We start from the raw sequence: 22,056 nt of genomic DNA on the forward strand, positions 1-22,056 counted from the left end.
AGTCACCAAATTCAGTAAATATTAAATAATAGTGATGCGTTAAAATCAATATTTCACCAAGAACTAAAGTGCAATATGCAAAGTGCTATGTGCAACAATGTAACAATAGAGGTAAAAATCACCACGAACCCCCCACCACTGTAGTATCAGTTGGCAACATTTGTTGATACTACAGTGGTGGGGGGTTCGTGGTGATTTTTACCCCTATTGTTACATTGTTGCACATAGCACTTTGCACAGTTTGCACATTGCACTTTAGTTTTTTGGTGGAATATTGATTTTAGCGCATCACTATTATTTAATATTTATATTCTTTTCTATGCTATTTAATTTTTTTCCTATTTCATTCCTTTATTTTCTATTTTATTTTATTCTCTTTGGAAAATTGGAAAACTATTTGAATACTTTTTGAATCAATGCGAATTTGAAAAAATTTGAATCGATGCAAATTTGAAAAATTCGAATCGACTTGAAAACGAATAAAACAAAATGAATCCCGAAAACAAATTAAATGAATGAAACAGATGTAACTAAATAAATGTATGTAAGTAACGAATCAAAGCTAAACAAATTTTTTCGTTCTGCACATGTCTAATTCAATCCATTTATGTGTCGATTTAATTTATCCATATAATACAATATATGGTTTGCTACCAGAAGCAACAAGTCTATGTGTGGAATGTTGTTTTTTATTCGCTATGTTCCTGTAGTTCTGATTTACAAATTCGTTTGGCCCCAGTCTGTGCTACTCGTTATTTTTCCCCGTCTCCAGGTTAATACAGTTTCAGTTTTCAAAGCTAACATGAAGACTAGGATCCAGCTGGCTCATAAGAAACTTAGAAGAAAATTGTCTGTATTTATAAGGCTTTCATTAAACTAATAATTGGTGGATTAAACTATCTGGATCCCATCAAGTCAGTAGTACACCACCGTATTCTCCATACAAATTTGGTGTCAGAGGGCTTTGCAAAGCTATCTTGGAAACACAGTTCCATGGCACAAGGGCTCATAAGAAAATGTGTCAACATCTTTCAGAATTCTTGGTTCTAAAGAACTGATGCCGCGTACACAGGATCGGAATTTCGGCCAACAAAATACCGATGAGAGCTTTTCATCTGAAAATGCGACCATGTGTATGCTCCATCGGAATTTAGCTGGCTGAATTCCTGTCAGCAAAAATTTTAGAGCATGTTCTCAATTTTCCCAATGGAAAAACTTTCTATCGGAAATTCCGATCATGTGTGTATGCATTTCCGACACACAAAAACTCACGCATGCTCAGATTCGACTACAAGATGGAAGCTATTGGCTACTAGGTGTTGAACTTCCTTTTTCTAGTCCCGTCGTACGTGTTGTATGTCACCGCGTTCTTGGCGGTCGGAATTTGGTGTGAGTAAGCACTGATTACGGTGCGAAACGTGTCAGTATTTTCCTGTACCCTGTTATTCTTTTGCTGTGGATTTTTTGATTTTGTTTTGATGTGACCCACATTGTTTCAATTAAAGATGGGATTTCAAGTCTTTTTCCAGTGTGCGGCTATCCAGAGTTTTGTCCTGCTTGTTTGCTCATGGTGTGTGTAATGGCCAGCACCTGACAGCCATGTACTGGCCATCGGGACTACCGGGAGTCTCCCGGTGGACCGATGGCTCAGTGGGCTACTCTGATGTAAGGGGGCTGCTGATGGGACACTCTGATGTAAGGGGGCTGCTGATGGGACACTGATGTAAGGGGGGTGCTGATGGGACACTCTGATGTAAGGGGGTGCTGATGGGACACTCTGATGTAAGGGGGTGCTGATGGGACACTCTGATGTAAGGGGGTGCTGATGGGACACTCTGATGTAAGGGGGTGCTGATGGGACACTCTGATGTAAGGGGGTGCTGATGGGACACTCTGATGTAAGGGGGTGCTGATGGGACACTGATGTAAAGGGGTGCTGATGGGACACTCTGATGTAAAGGGGTGCTGATGGGACACTCTGATGTAAAGGGGTGCTGATGGGACACTGATGTAAAGGGGTGCTGATGGGACACTCTGATGTAAGGGGGCTGGTAATGGGACACTCTGGTGTAAGGGGGCAGGTAATGGGACACTCTGATGTAAGGGGGCTGGTAATGGGACACTGTGATGTAAGGGGGCTGGTAATGGGACACTGTGATGTAAGGGGGCTGGTAATGGGACACTCTGTTGTAAGGGGGCTGGTAATGGGACACTCTGTTGTAAGGGGGCTGGTAATGGGACACTGTTGTAAGGGGGCTGCTCATGGGACACTGATGCAAGGGAGTGCTGATGGGACACTCAAAATGTAAGTGGGCCGGTCTGGATGAAGTCCAGGGACAAATTTCTGTCCCAGTCCAGCCCTGGCACCTGGGGCTCATCAATAGGAGACAGAGCTTTAGTCCTTGAGGATTACTTTGGAGCGGTGGTTCATCCTTTTGATCAGAATTCCGTCGGAATTCCGATGGGAAAACCATCAGAGCTTTTTCTGACGAGAATTCCCATCGCGTGTACGCGGCATGACATTCATTCCAGTCTGGCACCTCTAAACTCAGAAGCGGGTAAATTGCTGAATAGAAAAGAAATTCTTCAGTAGGCCTTATAACATGTTTAGTAATATTCCAAAATTTAAAAAAGAATCTGTAGTCCTTACCTCTTATAGACATCTCCCGGGACTGTGGTTCCTCCATGGATTGATGTTTCCATCTCACAATGACTTTGAATGAGGGATCTTTGAATAATTCTCCAGAAACTGAACATTTACTCTCCAGATCAAACGTATCTCCAGAATTGCCCTTCATGACCTCTGATGGAATTTTCTCTTCAGATTGTCCTCTTTTGAAGAACCATCCCACCTCCATCTCCTGGGGATAAAACCCCTGTAATCTCACTGATATTTGTACATCTCCTTGGTCTGATAGTGTAAACTGAACAGGCTCAACGAACGTGGGTTTAGCTGCAGAAATAAGCAATATGTTTGAGTGAAATACAAAAATGAACGGGTTGTATGTAAAAAAACCTGCCAGATTGCTGTACCAAAGCAAGTGATGTTGGTGTGGCTTTCTTCCCCACTGCGTCACTGTATTCTGACAGGGGGACTCCACCCCATCAGAAGACACTGATCAGCGCTTCCTGCAAACAATGATTGGATGCTGGTTTTCCAGCATGTCCCTTCAACAAAAGGCATCTGTACACTCTGACCAAAAGTTGGCTGTTCCTGCTGAATCAGCTGATTTTTGGCAAGTATGTACCCAGCCTTAGGCCTTTATCAGCTAAACTAGGTGACACCAAACTCTTTCTTATGCCCCATACACGCGGTCGGATATTCTGACCACAAAATCCATCTGATTTTTTCCGACGGATTTTGGCCAAAACTTGTGTTGCATACACACGGTCGCACAAAGTTGTTGGAAAATCCGATCGTTCGGAACGAGGTGACGTACAAAACGTACGACGGGACTACATAGAGGCCGGTAGCCAATAGATTTAGTCCCCCAATTTTTTCTGTGCATGCGTGACACTTTGTGCATCGGAATTCTCTACACACAATCGGAAAAAGTCAGATCGGATTTTGTTGTCGGAAAATTTTAAATCCTGCTCTGAAACTTTTTCTGTCAGAAATTCCGACGGAAAAAGTCCAATAGAGCCCACATACAATTGGATTTTACATAATCTGTATTTTCGTCAGAATTTCAGAAAAGTTTTTTTGATCACAGACCTATCAACTTTTGACCACAGACCTATCAACTTAGCAATAGCACCTTATCCCTTAATAGATTGTATATAGGAAAAGAGGAATGGGATTTTTAGGGTGCTTAATTTGAGAAATAGTAGTAACAACTATATTATATCAGAAAGATTTTTTATTATTTTAGAAAAAAAATAATTCAAATTGATAAAAAGTACAGCAGTTTAGCAAGTACAATCAATAGGTATTTATGGATACAGCATAAAAAAATAAAGTTCCCAACATGTTTCACCCATATATTGGGCTTATTCAGGGGATGCTGTCCAAGTAAACGGTACAAGCCTTCTATTAAAGGGCATGGGGACCACTGTCTGCTAGACCTAAATGAACAGTTAATCCTAGCAATACAGGTTCAACCCCACTGCAAGAGAGAATTTTTAGATTGAGAGTTGGGCTTTAAGTACGGTTGCAAGAGAGAATTTTTAGATTGAGAGTTGGGCTTTAAGTACGGTTTGTTGCTGACTATGGGCCATTACAGAACATTCTTAGATAGCATATGCCAATATATAATATGAAGCTGATAGAATACTGTCTCCTGGTCCACGTGAGAAGATTTCCCATAGACCAGAAATAAGTCAAGAGACACTCTGTTGGGCCGAATTTTGGATTGGAGGCATAATGCAACATCCAAAGTGTGGGTACGGGTGGAGCAGGCCCAAACGACAGTTTGCGCTGAAAGGTGCACTGTGGTGTTACGATTCTCTCCCCAAGGATCTGAAAGCACACCCCCTGATAGGGAACACGCTTCTCCAGAGTAGGAGGGCATCGGTGCAATTCGGCCTCACCTCAGATGACTCCCCTCTCTACCCGATCTTAGGACACCCAGACTTTACACCCGGGCTCTCCCCCTCTAGTTTTGACACCCTGCGGGAATCGGGGTATGATTCCATGGCTAGATTTAGACGGAATGGACGATGGCCCTCAATAACAGAGCTGATGGACCCAGCCGGGGGGTTCCGGCTTCCTTTCTGGAACGCTGCGCAACTACAGCATTTTTTACACTCCCTACCGAAAACTGGTAACTTTGATAGACAACTGCTACCTTTTGAGGACCTCTGCTCAGATACTGACATCTCACAGATGCATGCCCTGATTAACACACCCGCAACGCAAACGACATTGCCCTATTTAGAGAAATGGGAGAAAGAGCATAACTGTACATTCTCGACTTCACAACAACAAAAAATTATAGACCGCACGAACCACTCATCCATCTGCAGCAAGACGAAGGAAACTAAATTACAAGATTATGTCCCGCTGGTACCTCACTCCCTCCAGACTACATAAGTGTTTCCCTGGCACCTCAGATCGCTGTTGGCGTTGCATGGAGGGAGAAGGGTCGCTTTTACATATTTTTTGGTCTTGCCCTAAGCTGAGCGACTTCTGGAGGGAGGTTCGATGTATCACACAGCTATTCACAGACTATACAGTCCCCGACGAAGCGGCCTTCTTCCTCCTTCACCTATCGACAATGTCGATGAAAAAGTACAAAAAAATCTCTCACACGTCACTTATTGAATGCAGCTAAAGCATGCATCCCAATTCAATGGAAGCAGCCGTGCCCTCCGACGGTGGCAGATTGGCTCCGCAGGGTGGAGGAAATACGTGGAGGACTTAGTCCTCATGGCACAGTACAAACACGAGACATACTTACAAACGTGGGCAGGTTGGAATGTCTTTATTTACTCAACAGAGGGAAATTCCCTTTTGCACTCCTAAATAATGAGTTATATGGTACAGGTCGTTCAGAACCCTGAAAGACCAACTGGAACGGTCTCTCGTGCTGGCTGTCACGCCCACTCCCCTCCTTCTCCTCCCCTCTTTTCCTCCTGCCCTACCCTCAGCCCACCTTCCCCCCCACTCTACTTTCACCCCCTCTTCACCCACCCCTTTTGATGCGGGGTGGCTTACTCCCCCCCCCCCCCCGAACTTGTAGTTAGTAGGTAGAAAATTGAAAATTTGGGAGGAGAGACCAGTTAACAATACTAGGGCTTACATGGCCAGGTTCTCAACGAGTTTACTTGTTGATTTCTGCAACTATTGAGATATGTAGTTTGGTTTTTGCCCTCTTTATTGGCTGACATTCAGCATCACAGGACTAATGGATATCCGTTATGTACGTTATTTCTTTGTAAATGCTGTAACACTGGTGTCTTCTTCCCATGTTGGAGATGAATAAACTTTATATTTGAAAAAAAAAAAAGAGACACTCTGAATGGACTAGGTGTATTGAAGGTTTCTCATAGACTGAAACCAACTGGGGAGATTTCCCATAGACTGGAAATATGTCAAGAGACACTCTGAATGAGTTATGCCATGTACACACAAGTGGAATGTCCCACAGAAAAAGTCGGACAGGGGCTTTTCATCATATATTCCGATCGTGTGTATGCCGTATCGGACTTATTACGTCAAAAATTCAGACAACGCACCTAGAAATAGAACATGTTCTAAATATTTCCGACGGAACCAATCCCTATCGGTAAAACCTCTCGTCTGTATGCTGTTCCGACAGGCCAAAAACAATGCATGCTCTGAAGCAAGTACGAGACGGAGGCTATTGGCTATTGAACTTCCTTTTTCTAGTCCCGTTGTACGTGTTGTACGTCACCGCATGCTTGACGGTCAGACTTTGGTGTGACCGCGTGTACGCAAGAATTCCGTCGGAACTCCGTTGCAAAAACCTTCAGAGTTTATTCCGACGGGAAAACCGGTCCTGTGTACAAGGCATTAAGAGCAATGCAGCAGCTCAGAATTTGAGTGCTACATAACTCCAAGCTATTTGTTTTAACCACTACAGCCCCGGACCAATAAACACCTTACGGACCAGAGGTCTTTTTCCAATTTCGCACTGCGCTGCTTTAACTGGTAATTGCGCGGTCATGCAATATTGCACCCAAACGAAATTTGCGTCCTTTTTTTCCCACAAATAGAGCTTTCTTTTGATGGTATTTGATTGCCTCTGCGATTTTTATTTTTTGCGATATAAATGGAAAAAGAGCGAAAATTTTGAAAAAAAAAGATATTTTCTTCTTTTTGTTATTAAAAAAATCGAATAAACTAAATTTTAGTCATACATTTAGGGCAAAATTTATTCAGCCACATGTCTTTAGTAAAAAAAATGTCATTAAGTGTATATTTTTTGGTTTGCGCAAAAGTTATAGCGTCTAAAAACTAGAGTACATTTTCTGGAATTTACACAGCTTTTAATTTATGACTGCCTATCTCATTTCTTGAGGTGCTAAAATGGCAGGGCAGTACAAACCCCCCCCAAATGACCCCATTTTGAAAAGTAGACACCCCAAGGAAATTGCTGATGGGTATGTTGAGCCCATTGAATATTTATTTTTTTTGTCCTAAGGGATTGAATAATGACAAAAAAGAAAAAATTTACAAAAAGTTGTCACTAAATGATATATTGCTCACACATGCCATGGTTATATGTGGAATTGCACCCCAAAATATATTCCGCTACTTCTCCTGAGTATGGGGATATCACATGTGTGGGACTTTTTGGGAGTCTAGTCGCGCACGGCACCCCGAAAACCAATCACCACCTTCAGGATTTCTAAGGGTGCAAATTTTTGAATTTACTCCTCACTACCTATCACAGTTTCGAAGGCCATAAAATGCCAAAATAGCACAAAACCCCCCAAAATGACCCAATTTTGGAAAGTAGACACACCAAGCTATTTACTGAGAGGCATGTTGAGTCCATGGAATATTTTATATTTTGCCACAAGTTGCGGGAATATTACAAACTTTTTTTTTTTTGCACAAAGTTGTCACTAAATGATATATTGCTCACACATGCTATGGGCATATGTGAAATGACACCCCAAAATACATTCTGCTGCTTCTCCTGAGTACAGGGATACCACATGTGTGGAACTTTTTGGGAGCCTAGCCGCATACGGGACTCCGAAATCCAAGCACCGCCTTCAGGATTTCTAAGGGCATACATTTTTTATTTTACTCCTCACTACCTATCTCTACCTATCACAGTTTTGAAGGCCATAAAATGCCAAGATGGCACAAAACCCCCCCAAATGACCTCATTTTGGAAAGTAGACACCCCAAGCTATTTGCTGAGGGCCATGTTGAGACCATTGAATATTTTTTTTTTGTCCCAAGGGATTGAATAATGACAAAAAATAAATAAATAAATTCTGCTGCTTCTCCCGAGTACGGGGATACCACATGTGGGGGACTTTTTGGGAGCCTAGCCATGTACGGGACCCCGAAAACCAAGCACTGCCTTCCGGATTTAAATATAAAATGCTACCGAAAAAACTGTTAGCGATCGCAGGGATCAGGCCTGACTCTGCGATCGCTGCAGTTATGTGTTTAGTGTTTTGTAAGTGACAGTGATCGATCGATACTGCACTTGGGTGGGCTGGGCAGAGGGGCAAAACGCAGGTGCCAGCAGGTATCTGGGCTGATCCCGCTAACAATGTTTTTTTTTGGAACCCTGAACTGCTGGGGACGCTAGTATAGATCTGATCAGATCAGATATTGATCTGTTCAGATTCTATACCACTACAGGAGGTGTATGCTTTGCGTGTGGGTGTTAGCGGTACTGGCACTAACCTAGCGCTGCCTGGGGTGACGCAGACCCTGACCCTAAAACCTAATTGATATCACCCGCCGGGTGATCAGGGGGTTAAACCTTTATTGGGTAATAAATGGTGGGTGCCCTGATGCTATAAAAAGCAAACTAACCAGAGTCACCCGTAACACTTATACGGTGATCAGTGGTGAAAGGGTTAACTAGGGGCAATCAGGGGGTTCAAATTTTTATTAGGTAGTATATGGGGGTCCCTGGCGCTATATAAAAACCTGATGGGGAACCTAAATAACTAACTGGCTAACCAGCGTCACCAGTGACACTTATACTGTGATCGCTGGTGAAAGGGTTAACTAGGGGCAATCAGGGGGTTAAAACCATTATTGGGTAGTATATGGGGGTACCTAACACTATAAAAACCTGGCAGTGAACCTAAAAAAATAACTAGCTACCTAACGACATTAGTGACACTAATGCAGCGATCAGAAAAACGATCGCTTAGTGACACTGGCAAAAGGGGGTGAAAGGGTTAACTAGGGGCAATCAGGGGGTTAAAACCATTATTGGGTAGTATATCGGGGTACCTAGCGCTATAAAAACCTGGCGGTGAACCTAAGAAAATAACTAGCTACCTAGCGACACTATTGCAGCGATCAGAAAAATGATCGCTTAGTGACAGTGGCAAAAGGGGGTGAAAGGGTTAACTAGGGGCAATCAGGGGGTTAAAACCATTATTGGGTAGTATATCGGGGTACCTAGCGATATAAAAACCTGGCGGTGAACCTAAAAAAATAACTAGCTACCTAGCGACAGTAGCGACACTGATGCAGCGATCAGAAAAATGATCGCTTAGTGACACTGGCAAAAGGGGGTGAAAGGGTTAACTAGGGGCAATCAGGGGGTTAAAACCATTATTGGGTAGTATATCGGGGTACCTAGCGATATAAAAACCTGGCGGTGAACCTAAAAAAATAACTAGCTACCTAGCGACAGTAGCAACACTGATGCAGCGATCAGAAAAATGATCGCTTAGTGACACTGGCAAAAGGGGGTGAAAGGGTTAACTCTAGGGGCAATCAGGGGGTTAAATCTTTATTGGGGGGTGATAGGGGGCTACCCTGGACCTAACACTAACTGCCCTGACAGTTTTAACTGTTACAACTGACACTGAATGCATTGATCAGTAAAGAAATGATCAATGCAATCAGTGACACTGTGACTGGGGGGGGGGGGGGCGGGGGGATCGGGGGGGGTTTGTGTACCTGTGTGTACCTACATGTCAGTGTAGTGTTGGTGCACACTTACTTTTAGTCTTCTCCTCGTAGTCCGGTCAAAAAAGACCGCCCCGAGGAGAATGACATCACTTCCTCCTTCCTGGGTAAACAATACACAGTGGGAGGAAGTTTGTCATTGGCCAGGAGCGATCCAGAGGGGGTGGCCAGAAACCAACGGCCTTCTGCAGCGAACCGGACCGCCGTATCCAGCGGGAGGGGGTCCGATAGGACCCCCCACCCGCTGGAAGGCAGGCACGTACATGTACGTGCTTGTGCCTGCCTGTGCCATTGTGATGACGTACAATGGCAATACGGCGGTCCTTAAGTGGTTAAATGCACTGTGCCCCAACTCACACAGCATAACATAAGGTTACATTATTTACCATAAATGGACTCGATCCCAAAAATTTTCTCTACAGATTTCTTCTGATGAACAATCCTGCAAGACACAGAGGACCCCACATGTCTGGATATAGAAGGAATGAAGGTCAGCTTTGTGGTCACATGTCCTTTCATCTTCTGATTGTCAAGCTCCTTTGTCACCTGGTACTCTCTGGACATTAGTGGTTGCTCCTCCTCCTTATCACTTGATCCCATGTCGGACACCTCGTGTAGTGTGCCATCTCTAAGCTTAATGACCCAAGTCACCTTGACATCCCCAGTACAGTGAAAAGCTTCACAGCTCAATATGGTCTTCTCACCAACAATCCATACAGGACTCTCAATATCTTTCACCATAATCTTCTGATGCTCTGTATGAAACAAGATGTAAAAGAAAAATATGTAAGAGTGGGCAAAATGATTACGATGTTATATCATTTTCTATTTTCATGGTAAAGCTGACTTGTAAAATATACATAGACCATGTACTGAGGCGTTAGTTTAAATCAGTGATGTATTTTTTTAAGTGTATACTTATACTAGTTTATAGTTACAAATGCAACCATATAAACATCAGGTGAAATAGTGCAGAGAAGACCACATAGAGAAATTCCAGAATAGAAAACAGTAGCACAATAATTGTGCAATACTTTTATTTTAAAGTCTTTAACCTCTTGCCGACCAGTGCAGGACGATGTACATCAGCACAATGGCACTGCTGTGCAAATGGGGGTACCTGTACGTCCCCTTTAAATCATGGGCTAGTGGGCGCACGTGTGCCAACCGTGTGAGCCTGTCCGCGGGTCCCGTGGACTCGATGTCCACCAGTGGGCCGCGATCGTGGCACGGAGAGGCAGAACGGGATCTGTCTATGTAAACAAGGCATTTCCCTGTTCTGCCTAGCAACATGCTGGGGATCTACTGCTCCCAGTGATCAGGAACAGTGATCGCTGTCATGTTCTAGTGAGCCCATCCCCCCTACAGTTAGAACACACATGAGGGAACACAGTAAACCCCTTGATCACCCCCTAGTGTGTAACCCCTTCCCTGCCAGTGTAATTTACACCATAGTCCGTGCATTTGTATAGCACTGATCGCTGTTTAAATGTGAATGGTCCCAAAATAGTGTCATATCGTGTCCGATGTGTCCGCCACAATGTCACAGTCATAATAAATATCATAGATCGCCGACATTACTAATAAAAAAGAAATAATAATAAAAATGCCATAAATCTACTCCCTGTTTTTTAGACACTATAAATTTTGTGCAAACCAATTAATCGCTTATTGTGATTTTTTTTAACCAAAAAAATATGTAGAAGAATACATATCGGCCTAAACTGGGGAAGAATTTTTTTTTTTTTTTAGATATTGTTTGGGATATTTATTATAGCAAAAAGTAAAAAATATTGCTTTTTTTTCAAAATTGTCACTATTTTTTTGTTTATAGCGCAAAAAATAAAAACCACAGAGGTGATCAAATACCACCAAAATAAAGCTCTATTTTGTTTGGGTACAACATCTCAAAACTGCGCAATTGTCAGTTAAAGCGACGCAGTGCCGAATCGCAAAAAATGCTCTGTTTATTGTGACATAATGATGCAGGACAAATGAGATGAGCCTTGTGTCCTGCTCAAACATTTAATTCTAGTGTAAATTCAATCTAAAGTGGTGATCAGAGACCCCAGTAACTATACAGAGTCATGTCCAATGTGGGGAGGGACAGAAGGAGCATTGAGAGCAAAGGGCTCTATGCTTCAGTGCAGGCACCTGCAGAGATGGGGGTGTGCAGCCAGGATGGATCAGGGGAGGGGAAGTTAATTGTACCCCCTCATCAGGGGTTCAGGGAGCCAGTTCTGCCCCCGAACCCCCAAGAAGGAGGAGAGGGACCCCAGTGGATCAGCAAGCAGAGATCACTGAGAGTGGTGTATGCACTGAATGACAGCATTAAGACAGCCATGGTGGGGGCAGCCCTGAATCTGGAGCCCTGCACTGTCTGCATGGAGCCTGTGAGAACCAGGGGGCACAGCTGACCAATGTGAACTTCTACGATGCAGGTAAGACAGCTGATCAGCATGGACATGAGAGGCAGACATGTGTCACCTTTTTAAAAACAAAAAAATGTAAATAGCACATTGTGGTAGATGCTGAGTTTTGTTGTGTGAAAGTATGCATGTTTAAGCAGACCTAAACCCTCTGAAGCCGGCCATACACACAGCATACAAACTGAACAAAAGAAATCTAACAGATACTTCCATTAATGCAAAGCAGTGCTGTGCTGCCCATATACCTCCATACCACCCTGTGCCCATACACCTCCATACCATCCTGTGCCAATACACCTCCATACCATCCTGTGCCAATACACCTCCATACCACCCTGTGCCCATACACCTCCATACCATCCTGTGCCAATACACCTCCATACCATCCTGTGTCAATACACCTCCATACCATCCTGTGCCCATAGACCTCCATACCGTCCTGTTCCTATACACCTCCATACCATCCTGTGCCCATAAACCTCCATACCGTCCTGTGCCAATACACCTCCATACCATCCTGTCCCTATACACTTCCATACCATCCTGTTCTTATACACCTCCATACCATCCTGTGCCCATAGACCTCCATACTGTCCTGTGCCCATAGACCTTCACACCGTCCTGTGCCCATAGACCTCCATACCGACCTGTGCCCATACACCTTCATAACGTCCTGTGCCCATACACCTTCATACCGTCCTGTGCCAATAGACCTCCATACCATCCTGTTCCTATACACCTCCATACCGTCCTGTGCCCATACACCTCCATACCGTCCTGTGCCCATACACCTCCATACCGTCCTGTGCCCATACACCTCTATACTACCCTGTGCCCATACACCTCCATACGGTCCTGTGCCCATGCAACTCCATACCACCCTGTACCGATACACCTCCATACCGCCCTGTACCCATACACCTCCATACTGCCCTGTGCCCATATACCTCCATACTGCCCTGTACCCATACACCTCCATATTGTCCTCTGCAATATTAACCTGACCTTCATTTAAATGGAGAATTATTTTTTGCCTTTTGTTATAGATTAAACATGTTAGTAATCTCACTAGCTACATGTTTGTAGCTTAAATATTTAAATTTGCACCAAAAATAACCATTTTATATACTTTTTGAAGTGTCAGTAAAAAGTGTGGCTCTGTCAGTAATTTTTTTATAGATTTTTGTAAATTTGGATGTCCTGTCAGTAAATTTCACTAAGCCCTTGTACACACGGTCGGAGATTCCGTCGGAATGTGTCCTATCGGACCGTTTTGTCAGATATTCCGACTGTGTGTGGTATGCGTCGGACTGTTTCTGTTGGAATATCCGTCGGACCAAATTTTCCAACTTGCCGGAAATATTTTCCGACAAACTGCTCCGATTGGACATACTCCGATCATGTGTAGCCTACTCCAACGGACAAGGTGCCACACATGCTCACATTCAAATTCCGACGCGGAAGCGCTCATTCAGGTAAAACTACCACTCGTAATCGATATAGCACATTCATCACGCTGCAATGTTAAAAATTCTTTCATGAAGCGCATTCTCTTGTTCTTTACAATGCTGCAAGAAGGAACTTCTTTTGATGCTCATAGTCACACACACTTCTCCAGAACGTATTTCATGACTCTTTTTTAACCATTTCGCCAATACAATTTTTGTTTTCGTCACATCTACACAATTTTAGATTTTGTTTATTCTTTTTTGGATGCTTTTTTTTTTTTTATTTCCTAAAAATCTCCTTTAAAGACAGTTTGCTCATTTCTCCTTTTATGGGGGTGTTTTTTGTGTGTAAACTTACCACAACAACATTATTGTATTTTTTATCTTTGGTTTTTCGTTTTTAATCTACAGGAGGTTGTTTAGTGTTGGTACCCCTTGTTATTCATTTCACTTTGTATTTTTGAAATGTACCTGCCTGCTCACAAATAAACTGGCCTTTTGGAAGGAAAACACATACACAAGTATTTCATCAAACCTCATTCAAAAAAACCTTTATTTTGGTCGCAATAAAATAAAAATAGGAACGCAGCGCTGGAGAAACTTGTTACTTTTGTGCAGCCTTTGGCCCCCAGGGCAGACATGAACAAATTAGAATAATAAAAATTGGTGGCCTGAGGAGTACATATCTCAGGGAGAGAAGTCTGGTCCCGAAGTCCTAGAGAACAGGAAATTCGGATGCCATTTATGTCCCCAGGATGTGGATCTTCAAGAGGCTGCATCTTCTGGCAGATCAGACTGAACCCAGGCCATCACTCTCTCGTCTTCCTAAGGCACTTCCCACCAGGCATCCTTCGAGGCTGTGGCTGGGCTCCTGTAGTTGGGGCAGGAGGAGGAGAACGTTGGTCGACCTCCTGGCTGCCACTTGCCACAGCCTCTCCCCGACTGAGGTCTTCCTGTGTATGAAAAGGGGACATCGTTTTAGTTTTTTGCTCATCAATCACACCATTTTGTGCTCCTGGCTTTTGCAAATTGAATGTTACCAAATAGAACAGACTATCATTCTGAGCCCAGCACTTTTCTTTCCCGTCCCAATCATTTTTGGTCACTACTGTCTCTTGATATGTAAACCACTTTGTTAAATCACAACTTACTGATCAATAAGAACATCTAGTTAACATCATTAAATGTAACACAAGAAATATGTTCAACAATGCCATACCTGTCTCAAGCTGGGCCCTACCACATGTTGCTGCCTGGAAGGCCCAGGTTGGACGTTGGAAGCTTCAGCTGGGGGTGAAGGATGCCTTGAAGGAAGACTGGAGAGTGGTGGCCTGAGTGGTGGCCTGGGTACCCCCTGGTCTACCAGAAAATGCAGCCTCTGGAAGTAAACCATCCTGGGGTAATAAATGGAATCTGGATCTCCTGCTCTCAAGGACTCCAGGTGCTTCTTTCTCTCCCTGAGATATGTAATCTTCATGGCCCCAATTTTCATCTTCACATAGGCCATGTCTGCCATGGGGACCATGATCTGCACCAAAGAAAGAAGTTTCTCCAGCGCTGCGTTCCTCTTTCTTATGTCGTAATAAAACTCGTTGTGGATCTGCCACAGGCAGGGCATCTCCCTGTACATTTGGAGGAATGGCCCCATAAAATTGTGGTTTTGGAATGGATCCATCTTGTCTGCAAGACACAACACAAGACAAACCCTCAAATACTAATAATGCCATTAAAAACCCTCCTAATCTTGTCCCAACATCAGCCTAGATAGAAGCAGTCTAGTCTAGTGATGCACCAAGTTAAAATTTTTACCTTTGTTTGCAGGATCATCGCGTCCGCGCCTCACTCTCTTCCCAGATTGTACGGACGATACACGCGTGTTGTGTTTTATATACAGTGCGCATGCGTGAAACTCCGCCCGCCCCTGGCGTTCTTTCTAGACTATTCCCCGCCCCTTCGCTTTCGGCGCAGTGGGGAGAGCACATGGCGGAGAGAACGCAGGTGCGCAATCACAGTTCCACTAATGAGGAGGAGGGGGAAGAAAGCCCGGAGCCTGAAACGTCCCGATCCAGGAAGAGAAGATTTAAGGCCTCAAATATGTCTTTTGGAGAGATGTTGGAGATGGTGGACATATTGAACAGGACCGACTATGATGGGAAGTATGGCCCTTACCCAAACCCAAATATCAGAAAGGCCAAGATCATGACTAAAGTTGTGAAGAGTCTTCAGAAGAATTTTGGGGTACGACGATCCAAGGATCAACTGAGAAAACACTGGTCAGACCTGAAACTGAGGGAGCACGAGCAGTACCTAAGGATCAAGCGTGTTCTTAACAAAAAGTAAGTAGTTGTCGTGTGTTCAAATCATTATTCTTGCTTGCATACTGCTCCATGTGCTTTGATTTCATGTTGTGCATTTTAAAATGACCACTTTTAAGTTCATGGTTTCATTCGTTTGTAAGAAACATCGTTCTGCAGGTAAGTATTCCAGCTTAACAAAGTGTCCACAATAATGTTCTCACCTTGGAACTCAGCCAAAAAACACAATTGTACAACACTTCCAAGCAATATTTCATATTCCTATTTCTGCCCTCTGTGTGCTAATTTTTTTTATTATTTTTACATTCTCATAGGGGAGAGAAGACTCGGCAAGTATGAGGACACCAGGGACCACACCCCTCCCAAAGAAGGGCAACTTCAAAAACCAGTAAAACTCCGTCCATGTGAAGACTCCACCATCCGACATCCGTCCATTTTGCCCCACGTCCACATACAAAAACTCATATGTCGCAGACACCACCGCCAACATCACGATAGTATTAAACCCCTTGTAGTTAAAATAGTAGGACCCCGAGTTGGGTGGTGGGACGATGCGGACGTGCTTCCCATCTATTGCTCCTCCACAATTGGGAAAGTCCCAACGACTGGCAATGTGGGAGGCCACAGTCTGCCATTCCTGTGGCATTGAAGGACACTGTGGAGTGAAACAAGAACAAAAAGTAGTAATTTGACAAATCAACATTGCAAGCAGATTAGACACCAACATTTTTGGTCAAAATTAGTATAACATTTTGGGAACTGAGTATTTAAAGCCTAAAGTATAAGGTCCCCTTATGAGAGTCATAACCCCCCCATCCCTCCCCCACCCCCCATCCCCCCCATCTGATGGGCCCTTGCTAAAAAATGAGGGGGGATGTTTTGGACAGGTAACCCTCTCCACTTGATTGAGAGCTGAATGCCTAAATAATGTGTGATACTTTAGAAAGCCCCTCCTTAGTTACACTGTTGGCAGCCCACTGGACAGGTAAGAAGTGTCATAATACCAAAAAGAAACCAAAATGGAAGGACATTTTGATATACTGCTATTACATATCAAGATAATTAATAGGTGAAAAAACAAAATAAAAATAGCATTTGAAAGTATTGAGGTAGGCCCTTGCATTACATGCTTAGGTGAATTCATCCATAAATGTGATCATCAAAAAGGTAGGTATAGTGTGTATTGGGTTTGGTAAAGTCATCAGATAGAGGATCGATATCAGCTGAGCTAGCAGTTGGGGGGAGGGGGGTTCCTAATGAGTTTGGCACAACCCCAAAATTTTTAAAAAGTGACTCTGCATGAATTGAAGCACACACATCACATTTGTAGCCATTTTAGGGGGTGTTTAGGGGAAAACAATACTATGGAGCTGACAAAAGTCATTGGTAAGTGACTAGACTATAATTTTATGGGCCAAGAAGAGCATGGTGGGGAAGTTAGTGAGGCAAATATGCCTGAGGACAAAGGGGCAAAGCATATGAATTAGAGCATATTGCAGTGATGGTAATTACTGAATGAGGAAATAAATGCAATACATTAGCAAGCAAATTAAATACATAGAATGTGATGTTAAAGGATAAAACTTACCTTCATATAGTCCTTCTGCAGGACCTGAATGATGGCAGAACAAGTCTCTGGAATAATGATCCCCAGAGCCTGGGGGCAGATGCCTGTGTAGAGAACTTGAGGTCCTGAAGGCTTCTCCCTGTCGCCAAGTAGCGCAACGTGGCAATGAGCCTCTGCTCCGGAGTGATGGCTTGCCGCATGCAGGTATCCTGCCTGCTGATATAAGGGGTCAGCAAAGCCAGCAGACGGTGAAAAACGGGGTCCGTCATCCGGAGATAATTCCTGAAATCATCAGGATTATTCTCCCAGATCTCACGGAGCAAAGGCATGTGCGAGAACTAATCACGCTGGCGCAACCAATTCTTTGTCCACAAACGCCTCCCCTCCCTGTTCATGGGCCGGGCTTGTGTCAAAGTAACAACCCCAACACGAAGCCCCTGCACAGCACAAACTCTACGACGAGTACGTAGACGAAACATGGTTTCAAAACGGTCGGCTCGTCAGAACGGACAACAGAAAGCACCGATAAACAGCAAGGCCTGAAAGAACGACCTGAATAGCAGAAGCAAGCAGACAATAAGAAATATCCAGAAGCCAGAAGCAGTGCTGTAGGTCCATACGCCATACCTGGCAACGGAAGGGTTAAAGTGTCTTGCCCTTATTGATATTAATTTAAAATGCAATGCAAACACATTGTCACTCACCTGATTTCCTTTTGTAATACAATAAAAGAACAACGACCAGTATCAAAATGATGACTCCAACAATGCAGCCCACCACCACACCAGTAATAGTATTGTCTCCTAGGAATAATAAAAGAGTTATAGAAATGTTTATTTAAATAATATAAAGTTGTTGACCTTTATACTGTCCTGGTTGGGGTGAATGGCTAATTACATGAAAAAAAATTGTATTGCTTAATAAGTGTAAAAATATGAGTAACAATCAAGTACGTAAACTTTTTTGTTATGCTTTTATTGAAATGTTTCTCAACATTAACATGCTAATTGACCAATCAAAGGAAAGTCACAAAGAAATTTGTAAAATGAAAAAAGAATTAATACTATCATTACTTGTATTAACTTTATACAGTTATCTAAATACGATATTTTTCATGATAGTGATCCCTTACTAATTCAGTGACCTGAGATCTTTAAAGCCTAGATACCCAGATCAAGTTATCATCATCAGTATCAACAGGCTGCAGTCGCAGTGTCTTGCAAAAGTATTCACCCCCCCGGCAGTTTTCATGTTTTGTTGCCTCAAACCCTGGAATTAACAAGGATTGTTTGAGGATTTGCATCATTCAATTTACAGAACACGCCCACAACTTTGCTTCACAGTCAAAAAACAAAATGTCTTCAAAAAACAAAATAGAACAAGATAACAGGAAAAGTCAATGTGCATAACTGTTCACCCCCCTAAAATCAATACTTTGTAGAGCCACCTTTTGTGGCTATCACAGCTCCAAGTCGCTTTGGATAAGTCTCTATGCGTCTTGCCAAAATCTAGGCTTACCTGTAGGTCAAAGTTGGTTGTAAGGGTTTACAACCACTTTAAGCCCTTCCCTACTGTTAACAAAATTTGGCAATACCCACTGTTCACCGCTGCATGCTATGGTACAGGCACCACATTACATCTCTCCTTGGAGCACTCAAAGGTTTCCCAGGTCTTTTACAATCCTATAGCTTTTACTATGGGGGAAATGCTTTGTTCAATCCTCACCTCCGTGGCAGATTAGAAGGGGCAACACCACAAAAAAAAAAAAAAAAAAGACCAGCAAGGCGAGCCTTTAATAAGTCAAACATGACTGTAGAATGAGGCTATTTCGAAACTCATCTCTGCGGCGGATTAGGAGGGGTTCTGCCGGGAAGGAAGAAGAGAGTACAGAAGGAGGCCTTAATAAAAACCCAAATCTTGACTCACTTCTTCTTTCCCAATCCTAATCTGCTATGGAAGTGAGGCTTGAAATCACCTCATTCAAAACGTCACCTACGCTGTGATTGTATAGGCCTTCACACTACATGTGTAGCAAGGCTCTAAAACTTAAAAAAATACTAATATATATTATAAAGCACTTATTTATTTATTACACTTGAACTTTTCTCTCTGGGCAGAAAGCTGGGGGGGGGGGGAGGGGGGGCATGTGGATGGAGAACTTCTCTCATGGTTGGGGGGGGGGCTTTGATTGAGCTGTTACTAGCAACTCTTAGTCAAGGCTTCTGAACGGGAGCCGGCAGGATGAGTTCCTGGTAATGCAACCATTTTGAGAGCCAATCACATGATACAGAAGGTACACCCCATCTTGGCCATTAACACCCACTTAAAGGGCTGTCAGGGAGCAGAATTAAAGGGTTAATATCACACTTATTTCCCAAAGTAATCTTCTATCTGTTGTCTAGCTTACAGTTTAAGTTTTCTTAAACATTCATTGGTTTCCAATAGACAGTTCAGGATGTGGGTCTTACCTCGATAAACCAGATGAAGGTCTTTTTGTACAGAGGGTGAGAGTGTTTCATGGAAGACTGAACAGGACAACATTTTTGGTGACACATCAGTTGGTATTTTCCATGTTCTGTTAACAGAGTAAGTACCATCCTCATTTGTGTGATACGCAGACAGTACTGAGTCCTCAATGATCGTGCGGTCCTTTAGCATTCCCACTGTGATATCTCTAGGGTAGAAACCGGTCACCGAGCACAGAGCAACACTGGTCTTGTCCTCCTTCTCCACCTTCTCAATCATGACCAATGGAGTTGCTGAAGAGAATAGGAAATCTTGAGCAGTTATAGAAATAGAGTACCTTTAGGCTAGGCTCACATGTATGCGGGTGTGGTTGATGCGGTTTTCAGGCACCTTTTGCAGCGCATTTTTGAACATGTTTATTTTTCTCTTTAACAAACTGTGTATAACTGGTTAAGGAGTGGGCCAGGAAGCCGGCTGCTGCGTCCTTAACAATGGATGACTTCCCAGCTGAAAAAAATTGTTGGAAATAAAAAATCATCAAAAAAGAAATGGCATGAAGGTCCCCCCATATCCACACCAGACCCTTTCCGGTCTGGTATGGATTTAAAGGGGAAACCCACACCAATTTTTTTTTTAAATGGTCCCTCCATCCCCAATTTAATACCAGACCTTTACCTGAGCATGAAGCCTAGAAGACCAGAAAAGAGGGAAAGGCGAGCGAGAGCGTCCCTCTTTGACAAAGCACCTTGTTCACATGTTGATGGGGACAAGGGCCTCTTCCACACAACCCTGGGAGGTGGTTGTGGGGGTCTGCGGGCAGGCGGCCTATCGGAATCTGGAAGCCCTCGTTAACAAGGGGGTCCCCCAGATCCTGCCCCCCCCCATGTGAATGAGTACCCCTACTCATTCTCCAAAAAAAGTGTCAAAAATTAATAAAATCACACACATAGTTTTTGACAATTCCTTTTAGAGTATTAAAATAAAATAAAAGATCCATCGACAATTGTGACACTCGTCGGACTCAAAAAAAAATAAGAAAAAAAAAGCTCCACATACACCAAAGCTTTTTTTTTTTTCTTTTTCCACGTCCGGCAGTGCGGTGGGTATTCTGATTGATGATAGATCTACATCAGGTGACATTGTTATTTTGTTTTAATAAAGGAATTGTCAAAGACTGTGTGTATGTTTTTATTTATTTTTTACACTTTTTTGGTGAATGGGTAGGGGTACTATGTACCTAGGGGGGCAAGGATCTGGGGGACTCCTTGTTAAAGATGACTTTTTGATAAGCCTCGTGGCCATTCACTAAAATTTTAAGAAAAGCGGTTTAACCTTAAACTACATAGAGGGTTCTTTACAGTAAGAGCGGTAAAGATGTGGAATTCTCTTCTACAAGAAGTGGTTTCAGTAGGGAGCATATATAATTAAAAAATAAAAACTATTAGATAGGCACCTAAACGACAATAATATACAGGGATATACAATGTAATATTGATATAAAAGCACATACATACAGGTTGGACTTGATGGACTTGTGTCTTGAATGCTTTAGGGATTGGGGGGGGGGGATAGGAGCCTTAATGTTCCTTAACATCCAGCTGTACAATATTTGTTAAAGACAAAAAAACACAAAATGCAAAGTACATGTAAAACGCATTAAAACCGTAACACTTGCATTTTTTGTGAGGGTCCATTGAAGTCTATTACACGCAAAACGCAATCTGCTGTGAGAAAAAAGTCCCTGGCCCTTTCCAAAAATGCACCAGCTGAAGAATGCATTGATGTGAATGTGTACCATAGGAAACCATTTTAAATGGACTGTATTGTGTTTCTGCAAAATGCATAGGTGTGAACCTAGCCTAAGCCATCAATCAATGCAGAAAGCTTGTAATTTAAGTGATACTTTTTATTGTTTAATGTAAGTTATTAAGAATTAAAACTTTTGGTATTTTAACCCATTATGACCCAAGTATCAATGGGCCCCAATTCCTTTTTCCTCCTGCTTCGATACTACCAACAGATACATGCTTACTGGAAGAAAATAATAACTTTTATGCATGATGTCATGAGTTCTGCATTACTGTTAGTCCCTTGACTATGTCTGCTTGATCCTACTGCATGCTTAGAATTAAATATTTATCTGTACACTTTTTTGAAGGAGGTATTTTTTTTTTTACTGCCAAGAAGCCGATAGGTAAGGCATGGATCCAAGCTGGCATGTCTTTATAAGGAACTGATCTATGACCAC

At 42.9% G+C, this 22,056-nt stretch overlaps 1 protein-coding gene across 2 annotated transcripts in view; it reads right to left on the reverse strand.

Annotated features, from left to right (window-relative positions):
• The window catches only part of LOC143923705 (uncharacterized), a 167,141-nt gene that overhangs the window by 129,629 nt on the left and 15,456 nt on the right, over positions 1–22,056 (reverse strand). For both annotated transcript variants that reach the window (XM_077447510.1, XM_077447509.1), the window contains exons 3-6: positions 19,811–20,101; positions 18,047–18,145; positions 9,970–10,338; positions 2,651–2,953 (exon numbers count right to left, since the gene is read on the reverse strand). In XM_077447510.1, the coding sequence (XP_077303636.1) occupies positions 2,651–2,953; positions 9,970–10,338; positions 18,047–18,145; positions 19,811–20,101 (1,062 nt within the window). The remainder of the gene's footprint in view (positions 1–2,650; positions 2,954–9,969; positions 10,339–18,046; positions 18,146–19,810; positions 20,102–22,056) is intronic.

Source organism: Lithobates pipiens, unplaced genomic scaffold (genome assembly GCF_037356315.1).
Source record: "Lithobates pipiens isolate NorthernLeopardFrog02 unplaced genomic scaffold, aLitPip1_a1.2 Scaffold_22, whole genome shotgun sequence".
NCBI lineage: Eukaryota > Metazoa > Chordata > Amphibia > Anura > Ranidae > Lithobates > Lithobates pipiens.